The following is an 11025-nucleotide window of genomic DNA, read 5'->3' on the forward strand; positions in this document are numbered from 1 at the left end:
TATACATATATATGTATATATGTCAGGATGTGGAGAGGAAAATGTTGATGCTTTTTCCTAAACAGTGAATGTTTAAATGTGAGGGTGGGGTCAACCTGTAATTGCGTGCTGCGAGAATGCTTCTACGTAGGTCAGGTAGTTGTGCGGACAATGTTTCTTCAGCCATTTACAGACGTCCTGCTGTGACCACAGCACGACGGGGCGGATCAAACTGGGCTGCGTCGGGCTTGTGTGATATATACCGTAATTATCACTGGAGCGGTACTGCAGAATAAAGACAACAAGGAAAACTTTTAGGACAAAAAACAATTATAAAAGGTAAATTAAAGCAACTGCTACATGTTTTGCTTTGGTCTTTCGCTTTGTTAAAAAAAACATTGCAGTTTCCCTGAGCTCCAGACTTTAACTGCAGTTTAACTATAGCTGCCAGAAATATAATGCATGTTATTTGCATTAAAAAATGCCCACTGACTGAAAAAGGAGTCCTAGATAAAGTAAGAACTTTCCTATTCAGGTTTCCACAAAATAAACTTTTTTGTTAAAGGAAAAAAAGCTAATTCTTTTCAGTGTATATTTTGGTCAATGAAATCATGAGAGGTAGAAATTGAGTCAATCAGCTTGGATCAGTAAATACAATGACAGATTTCTTTTTTGTAAGCAATAAAAAACCGAAGGGTTACTTTTCATTAGTAAATTCTTGCTGTATTTAAAAAAAAAAAAAATGACTTAATTTAGTAAATTCTTCTAAAACAGAAAAGTGTGGCTATTAAAGACATTTTCTCTGTGTTGTAGCCAACAGCTTTCATTGTAAATATATTTTATGTGTATTTTTGGCCTCTATCTGAGTAAACCTCCTGTTGCAGCAGGACTAATACGTATCTTTCGCTAATTGCAGTCAGGTCACACAGAATTAGTGCAGTGACTGTAAAGTGTGCACACGCCGCCCTTTGAGCATCTCTAGCTTTCGCTTTGAAACAGAGTTGAACTCTAATGACCTTTTATAGCAGATTTGCATTAGTAATTCCTAAAAAAGTGAAATAGGACCATTCCAGTCTTTTTTGGTCTTCTTAATAAAACATTTCCTGTGTGTTTTATTACCCAACATATTGCTGCTGCCATGCCCTTAAGTATACAGTATATGATGCAAGAACTTAATTAGCAAAAGTCAATATAAAGGGAAAAACAACAAACTATATTTAAACGAAACTCAAGACAATAGTTTTGTTATGCCCTATATTTTTCACCAGGGAAATGTGCCTGCAGAGGCTTGCTTCCAAAAAATAAAACAAAAGCAAAACTGATGATCAGACTTTTTTTTTTTTTATCCCCAAACAACTTCTAAAATATGTTTGAGTGAGTTTGCACTCAAACTTATTTTACCAGCTAAGTCTGGTAGCTTCAAAGATGTACTGGGTGTAAAACTGAAGAACACAACTCTGTTTTAAAGGTTTTAAATGTCAGCTTTTCTCCAACTCTGATTTTCTGATGCCTGATACAAAGATCATACCTACTATTTATGTTGCATAAAACTACACTGCAGGGGATTTTCTCTATATTCTCTATATGACCTCCATGGAAAAAAAAAACTTCTGTTAAATAATACAATAACTAACATAGATAAACTATTGGAACAGATGCAAGTGGGGGGAAAAAACAAGTTTTACAGGAAGGTTACTCCACTGTATGTTAATTTAAGTGCAATTAGAGGGAGGGGGGGGTATAAAAAATAAGTTTTACTTCTTCATACACATTTTCAGAAAATTTACATTAATCAATGTTACTTCTCTGGCTGTATATACTGACAGGTTTATTTGGTGGAGGGTTTTGTTTCTATTAATGTTCAGGTGAATTTAGTTAGTTTGGAGTTTTTTTTTGAGGGGGGGGGAGTATTCGGTTGATTCATTTATTGTTGTTTGTGAAATTGTCTGTCTGAAATTGTCTGAAATAAATTCCTATTCATTTATTCATTCATTCATTCAAGTGTGAATACTCTTGTTATGTTTGTTTTGTAATTCAACCTGCTGCTTTATCTAATTCGCTGGAACATTACGGTTCATTTTCCATTCATAGGGCTGGTATTGTTAGCACTGATCCCAAACTGGCTTGCTTTTAACTGACTTTTAGTCCATTTAGTTAATATTTGTATAAATTTCTTTTCTTCATAATCTATTATTAAGGAACTCAAACCAAGATTATTTTCAGTTAATTTGTTAGTTATCAGAAGCAGCTTTTGCAGAAATCAGGAGGTACTGAAGAGATAAAATTGAGAAAGTTGCTTAATAGTAAATTAAATAAACAACATAATTTTTTTCTCCTTTTATTGAAGAAAACAGAGTCGCTGTTTTCCCTTTGTCCCCATTTTTTTGTAGTCTATATCCCTGTTTGGGTTAACTAATTCTTTTAAAATGTAACAGACGTTGACCTATTTGCTTTTACTACAGTAGAGTCATTTTTTTTCTATAAAGCAAAAATCGAGCAGAACTCATAATTTTCCTGAAACCATTGTTTATTTAAGAAGATATAAGATGTCCCCCTTATGGGTACAAACTGAAGCATGCTCAGCAGAACGATTAAAAAACAATTTAAAAACAACTAAAATGTCAAAGGTTTAATATGTGCTGTAGTTTAGACCGAAGACCGTGATCCTTGTATACAAGACCTTAACTGCAAAACTGAGCATGTAAAGCAGCAAAATAACTAATCTGAATTAAAGTAATCTTGTGTAACTAAAATAATTGCATTATTTTGTGTGAACATACAGGTTTCAAATTAAAGGATCGGCCTTTATAGACCTAAAACTACAGTATTTGGTCTTTTCATCCTAAATATCTACAGACTTTTTTGGATCACATCCATCTGTTAATATAAAAATGCGTTTTTTTAGGTTTGTGAAACAGAGCTCACATGATATTTCTAAGATTTAATCTAATTTCATCAAAACAGAGCTTCAGTTTTCTCTGAGCCACATGATACATAGCTATTAGCTCTGTTAGCATCCATGCAGCTACGACAACACAGATCCTAACATTACGATATAACCTTTCTCAATAAATCAGGATTATTTTTTTTTATTGGAGCAGAGTATTTACAAGCAACAGAACAGCTAAGCTGTACTTTGAAATCATGAAACCCATCGAAAATAATTTATTTAAATGTTTTTCTCCTGCATAAGAGCTGTTTTCTTTGTGTGTGTTTGAGGAATGTTGTAACACGGCATGCATTTGGAATAATGTAAAAGATCCCCTCAGGCTGCTCTCTGGTGCAGCAAGGTTCAGAAATATATGCATGTTAGGTTAAATGGCCACTCTACTGTAGACTGCCCTTAGGGGTTAGTGGGCCTGGGCACAGTGGTTTGTCCTGTCTCTGTTGTTCTGTGACGGACTGGCAGCCTGTTCAGGGCGTACCCAACTACTCGATCAATGAATGCCGGAGATGCGCACCAACCCCCATCACTGGGAAAAAAAACTAATAGATAAAAAAGATTGATAGACATTTTATTTTTCACTCCTGATGGAAGGAGCTCCAGTGTGAAGAGTATTTGGGGATGTTTTTTTCCGTGTTTCTTTTGCCCAAATAAAACATGTAAGTTTGTTCCATACTTTAAATCACCATAAGCATTTCTGTTAATATAACTGCATCATTTATGATGACTGCAAAGTGATATTTTGTTAAACTTTTACTTTTACTGTATAGACTATTCTTTTTTATCTTTGTGTGAACCAACATGCTTCAATTTGCCTGTGACTTTGCTGCTGATACACTTGAATTTCCACACAAAGGGACATGGAAATTTCTATTCTATTCTATCTAGCCTCAAACAAATAAATATATTTGTTATAAATCAAAGGTTTTATTTTTTGGAAGTAACAGGCAGTGCTCCTGTCTACAGAGGTTTAGCTCATCCAAAAAGAAAAGCCCTGGATTTACCAGTCTGTCTACGTACCTCTGATCCTGAGATATAGATCAGACTGAAGGTACAAGATTCTAAGCACATGTGGCTTAAATGTTCTTCCTCTGCAACGTGGCTGAACTCCAACATAATTCTTTAAGAATGCAGTCAGGTACAACAGAGCCCTGTTAATGTCCTGATTATTGGGTTCCAGAACAACTCTCTAACAAGCTTCCATGGTTTTTGAAAGAGGAAAAATCCCACAGCATCACAGTTCCTCCACCATACTTATCAATGGGAAAGTGGTGTTTTTGCATAAACAGTAGTTTTGATAATTTGTTTTAGGTTGAACACCCGCAGAGTTTCTTGCGGTTCAAAAGCACCGTATACATGATTTTAAACCATCCCATTATGTGCTTTAGGGATTTTTTCAAAAAATCTATTTGTTAGTAAGTTTAGTTTTAGTTAATGTCTACTAACTAAATATAAGAACCTGATAATTGATGGACAGACATTGACATCCTTATCAATTAGGATAAAATTGAAGGTAAAACCTTTTGTTGCTTTGAGTTTGAAGAGAAGCAACAAAAGACAAACTGCTGCATGCAGGATGAGTTAATGAAAGTAGTCTAGAAGCAGCAGCAGCGCTGTGCCCAGAGCAGCGCAACCACACAGCAACGAGTAAGTTAACGTTCCCGAAGACAAAAATAAAGCAGCCAATGCATTGTGTGTTGCAAAAGAGAGGAGACAAACAAAGCAATGCATACAACTCTGTTATCAGCCCAGCCCAGTTCTGTTTGCAGCTTTAGCTTCAGCTCCTAAAGGCCTTTTAAGCAGCCTTTCATGAGCTGAAAACAAAGCCATGGGCTCTCTGACTTGTAACCAAGGGCTTAAAATGAGTCCAGTTCACTGCATAAATGGACCGTCTCTGCTGACAACACTGACCGTGTGAGGAGACAAAGCTGCATCAGATAACAAGGAACTTTAATTTAAGCTGGAGCTGCTGGACACGGTTGTGATGAAGCTTCACAAAGAAGCATGATGGAAAGGAGGCTGACCGCTAATGGCTGACTGGTTATTATCTGGCACAGAGAAACACACTGATTTCTGTTTCTTTCTCCTCTCAATAAACACACACAGTGGTGCAGCGGCAAAGTGTGAGTGCTGGAAGACCTGTACTATTTAAAGCAGAGCTAAAATGCTGTAAGAGCCCACTATCCCACTGGGGAGAGAACAGCTTCCATTCTCTGTTAACAAAGTGCCCATTAGTCAAAAAGCAGGATGACCAGCTGCATTGGTTAGACTTTTTTTTTATTCTAGTCATACTTTTCTGTGCAAAGAAAGTGTGGCTGAGCACCAGGGAGGACGGTTTTACTCATACCAATAAAATATCAGTTTCCCAACACAAGTTTATGTGTTCAATTCTGTGTTCAAGGTCAAAAGTCTTAATTTTCATTTAGAAAATTAAATGTAGCACTATGAGATTGGGCCGTAGTTCTCAGGTATATTCAGAGCAGGAAGACGGGTAAGAAGGAGGATATTCAGCAAGTGAGTTTCAACATCACTCTTTTCAGAAAAAACAAAGAATATTCAAACAAACAGAAACTATTTCTAAGTGAGCTGTATTTTTATGGTGAAAGAAAAGGCAATGTTGATGTCAGAGGAGTTTGGGGATGAAAAGGCAACGATAACCAAGGCGGCAGCATACTGTCGCTTTCTGTGCAAAACATAAAACCAGAGAGTAGATGGGCTACAGCAGCTGACGACCACAGCGGCTAACGCTCCTGTCAGATAAGTACAGTAAATAGAGGCAGCAGTTATCGCAGGCTCTCCAAAATCAGAACAGATTTGTGCAACATTGTCAGAGTTTCAATTTCAGATTGTCATAATGCAAACAATAGAAAAAGCAAGACTCCATCCAGCTTTTTACCATCAGCACATACTGGTGCTGCTGGTGGAACAAAAGTACGGAAGATATTTTTATGCTTAACTTTGAGCTCTAATTAAAAAAAGGCTTTGACTAAAAACCTTAGACTACATGAATGTTGTTGATTATGTCTGTCTCTTTATGATCACAGTGTGTCAGTCTGCTAGGATAATGCATCATATCACAAAGTTCAAATCATCTCAAACTTGTTTGCAGAAATAAAGAACTTTCTGCACCCAAACATCACATTTCAAGTCAACAACATATTTCTGGGACATGATGGAAAAGGAGATTTAGATCATAGATGTCAAGCCAACAAATCTGCATGATTGTGTCGTTATGGGGTCTTTATGGACACAAATCTCATTTCTAACACCTTGATTAATCAATGTAATACATAATTAAGGCAGCGATGAAGAAAACTTTGTCTGGCTCCTTCTGATTTACTGGTGTTAGTAAAATTTTCCCGAACAAAATGAATTTCCTCAACTCTAATGTTGAATTGAAGTTATTAAGTATGAAATTACACATCTGGTGTTTGGTTAGGTACACAGTTCACGTTTTTGCCCAAAAAACAAATGAAATCCAGCACAACGAAAGAGCTATTGGCCTTGTAGCTGCAGCGATTAGAGTTGAGATTTTGAGGTAAAATAAATGCCAGGATAAAAAACAACAAAACATCCCAAAGCAGCTGCAGTGTAATTACTATAATGAGCTAAATGTCCGCAGCCAAGCAAAAAAAAATTACTTGTGAGTGGTGGGCTCAGATGAATAAGTTCTGACAACATAATGGGAGGAATGAATGGGCTTGTGTTTGTGTTTCCATCCTGGCAACAAAGTTTTACATAAAAGCCTTCAGCACGCTGCTAAACAGGCTGCAGTCGGAGCTGTTGTTTTTCAAATACACCTGTGCAGCTTCTGTCTACAACCTTAAGAGTGGAGGTCATTATATTTCATTTGGTTCAAAATCCTTCAGCTGTACTGGTTCAACTTTTCAAGGCCCATTTTAAATAAATGGTGTTGGTCCTTGCATATAAATGGTACATCCAATTCTACTTAGGAATTATGTTTGTATCTCTTGGCACAGAAATAACCCAAATTATAACACAGAAATTGAAGAAACAGCACAGAAAAAACTATTTTTATCTTTAAGTAAGATGAAAATTAAATAATATAAAATCCATCCCATAACATCCATCCATCATGTTTCTGACACATATCTCCAGCTGTCAATGGGCGAGAGGCTGGGTTCAATAGTCAGTCTATCGCAGGGCAATACAGAGATAAACAAAAATTCCCACACAAACTCACACCTAAGGATAATTTAGAGAAGCCAATGCACCTAACAGTCATGTTTTTGGACTGTGGGAGGAAGCCATAGAACCCACGCATGCACGGGGAGAACATTCAAACTCCATGCAGAAAGACCACGGTCTGGGAATTGAACCCTTAACCCTCTTGCTCCAAGGAAGCAGCACTGCCCACTGTTTCCCTGTGCAACCCTCATTAAAACAGATTCCACTTTTTAATAATTTCAAATTCAAGTTTCTCTTACTTTTAAAGATTTGTTTGACGACACAGACATTAATGTTAAACCTGTTAAAATACATTCAGTGGCACTCAGCGTAGATATGAAAAAAGATTAATATGCAAATTATCAGGATTAGTGGATACTTGTTGAGAAGCCAAAGGCAGAGATGAAGAGGCAGAGATTAATTCTTGCAAAGTTTAATGAAAAAGTAATTGGGGGGGGGGGGGATTTAAATAGAATGATTAAGACAATCCAGCAAACAGTAACTGCAGAGGCGGAGTATATATGCCAAACAGAACAAATAATGGAGTAATCAACTGATTGGGAGCAGGTGTGGCTAGAAGGACCTAGAAGGGAGCTATTGGAAAGGAGACTGACACAAGGGGGCAACAGAGCGTAAAGAAGAAATACAACAGATCTAGAAAATGACTTGTATGACATAGACATGTTAATCATTTTCACCATAAGAAATTCTTACTTCCTGATTGTTCATGGAGCGGTCATGGGAAAGTAATCACACTCTCTCTCAATTTTGGGTTTTAACATGTCAGGAGGTGGGCTGAGTGGTGGAGCAGTTGTTATGGTACATGCCAGTCTGGTCTCTTTCTGCATGGCATTTTCTGTATGTCCTTCCTATGTATAGCTTCTTTCCACAGTCCCAAACCATGACTTAGTTGAACTGAGTGACGTATGAGTGCACTCTTTTAGGTATGTTGCTAAATAAATAAATAATATATGTGGGAAAAGTGTGTCCTATGACTTAATGATTAGAGCCAACTTTAAAACTCAGTAGCAAGTTGTATTTGACAAATTTATTACTGACATATGAGGCCTATTCATAGTAAACAATACAACGACATAAATAAGTAAAACAATGAGACATTTATTGGCTTAATTCCCCTTTAAGTTGGCTGCCAACCACCGCTAAACCCAAAGTTAAAATTTAAGGGGGCTGGGAAAAGATAGACAAAACTACCAAGATCAAGAGTGAAGAAGGAGCCAAAGCTGCAAAAGCTTTCAGATTTGATCCAAAGTTAATGGAGTAATAAAACCAGAGCCTTACTGTACTTCAGCTGATACTAGTGATCGCAATGTTATTGTTAGACTCTTAGCGATGAAAACATTTCTACTTTTTAGGCTCAAAACTATCAATATATTGTTTTATTTGAAAATTAAAAACATTTTTTATTCTATTTTTATTGTCATAGCATGTGTCTAAGCCCCTTTAGGACCAAATCAGTGCATTTCAAGAAGGTTAAGGTCCAGAGTTTTCCGCTACGAAATGTTGACTTTATTTTCTTCCATATACAGTGGAGCCAAAAAGTATTTAGTCAGCCACTGATTGTGCTCCGACTTAGAAATGTGAAAGGTCTGTGCTTTTGATAATGGGTACACTACAACTATGAGAGACAAATTAGAAAAAAAATCTAGGAATTCAAGTCGTAGCATTTCTGAATAAATAATTTCTATGTTATGGTGGAGAATACGTATTTGTTCACCTAAAGTAAGATGCCTGGCCCTCACAGACCTGTAACTTTTTCTTTAAGAAGCGTTTTTTGTCCTCCGCTTGTTACCTGTAATAATAACACCTGTCCAAACATCTGTAAGAAAGATGGCGGTCCCATTCTCAAACAGTTAGATTCAAAACTCATCCATTGGCCAAAACCAAAGAGCTGTAGAAGGACACCAGGAAGAAAACTGTAGAACTGCACCAGGCTGGAAAGAGAGAATCTACAATAGGCAAAAGGATTGGTGTGAATAAATACACTAATGAAGCGTTTGTAAGAAATAGAATTCATATAAAACCATGATATTCTCCCATGATATAGGCCCCCACATAAAATCTAATCATGTGGAGGAAAAACTATCATGAGAATGGAGGAAAAAGAGAAAAGAGAACTACATGGAGGGACCTGATGAGTGACCTGCAGAGACCTGGAACCAAAGGAGAAAAGGCTACCATCAGTAACACACTACGCCGAGAGGGACTCAAATCTTGCAGTGTCCCCCTGCTTAAGACAGCACATGCCCGGGCTGAAGTCTGAAGTCAATGAGAGAGCATATGGATGATCCAGAAGAGGACTGAGAGAACACCATGTGTGGTCAGATGAAACCAAAACTTTTTGGCACAAACTCAACTCGTCATGTTTGGAGGAAGAAGAATGTTCAGTGCATCCAAGAACACCATACATCATGCTTTGGGGCTGTTTTTCTGCAAAGCGGACAGGATGTCTGTCAACTGTGGAAAATTAACGAAGCCATGAAATGTGTGATTTAAAGCCAATACTGTATCTCATACTGTCAGGGGGAACATTGAAGATGAAACATAGCTGGGCCTTCTAGCACGACAATGCTCCCAAAAACACAGCTGGGACAATGAAGGAGTGTTCTACAAAAAACATTTCAATGACCTCTCCCATCCCTCTAAGGAGGAGAGCTTGCTTGCTTCTGTATTTTGGATAACTGTCCTGTTGATTACCCAGATTTGGTTTACTTGTCAGACAGATGGCCTCACATCTGTTTTTATTTTAAAATTAAGAGCATATTCTTGATTTAAAGACTGTAAAACAAGTCAAAGTAATTATTTGTTGGCCTCTATGCTTGACAGTAATTATCAGTGTTTGTTTTATTATTTTACTTTTGGCTTTTTCAAAACATGTTATTATAAATTATGTACCAAATTCTCTTCTTCAAATATCTCTATTGCAGTTGCATTTTTCTATTAATTCAACATGCAGGTACACACTTATACCCTGTAGGGTATAAATACAAGTTGATCAGAGACACACCTTCATAGAAAGCCATCCCATCCTCCTCCAACTTGAACTGCTTGCTTAAAGGCACTGAACTAATCAGGCATAACCTGACTACACACTCTACAAAGCCTCCCTCAAACCACAGCATCAAATAATCCTCCACTAAAAATGATCGGTACATGAGGTAACTGCCAGTATTCCTTAGGTTCAATAGGGCTGGGCTAGGCTAGGATAAGCTAGCTGGTATTTTGTCTTGCGCGGACCACAGCCTTGCTAAACCTCACTAATCAGCCCTGCCTCAAAAGGTCTAATGGTCTCATCCACTTCTTGTTTTGTTTATACATTCACATGGGGTTTGTTAAACCCTAAACACTTAACATAACAAATGTTCCCTCCCGGAGACATTCAAATCTGTATGAATAGTTCGCACTTATGGATAAACTAGAATGATCAACTTCAAGATGTTTGAAAATGGACTTTCAGCCATTCTTGGATCGATGCATAGCAACAATGCTTCTCTACGGTCAGCGCTGTTGTATTTTCATCTTGACGTTGTGAGAACATGCACTGATGTTTTATTTAATTTCATTGAGATGACTTAAGTTTATATTTCTGTTATCAATAATCTCTATTTATGCCAAATTTAAGATAAGGAAATGAGCATTTACTGTTTAAAATACACAAGATAAGAAGTTAAATATTAAAAATATAGATGTGCAACGATTGTTGATACTATTTTATGCACCTTATGGAACGTGCATAAAACTGCTCATTATTTTTGGGAGTGATTTTAACATTAGTATGTCAGGTAATTGGACTGGAGCCAATTGATCTGGTTTATAAGACTCCTCTCATTCTTTTAATATTTGGTGGATATTTCATGTTGTCTTCGGCTTATCCTTGAAAAGGTCCCTAGGACATC

The 11025-nt window shown here is 37.0% G+C and overlaps 1 protein-coding gene across 1 annotated transcript in view; it reads right to left on the minus strand.

Annotated features, from left to right (window-relative positions):
* Positions 1-11025, minus strand: part of LOC107095944 (sterile alpha motif domain-containing protein 10-like) — a 25364-nt gene that overhangs the window by 5960 nt on the left and 8379 nt on the right. The window contains exon 3 of the mRNA XM_015392335.1: positions 96-264. Coding sequence (XP_015247821.1) covers positions 96-264 — 169 coding nt within the window. The remainder of the gene's footprint in view (positions 1-95; positions 265-11025) is intronic.

Source organism: Cyprinodon variegatus, unplaced genomic scaffold, assembly GCF_000732505.1.
Source record: "Cyprinodon variegatus isolate N-32 unplaced genomic scaffold, C_variegatus-1.0 Scaffold587, whole genome shotgun sequence".
NCBI classification, from domain to species: domain Eukaryota; kingdom Metazoa; phylum Chordata; class Actinopteri; order Cyprinodontiformes; family Cyprinodontidae; genus Cyprinodon; species Cyprinodon variegatus.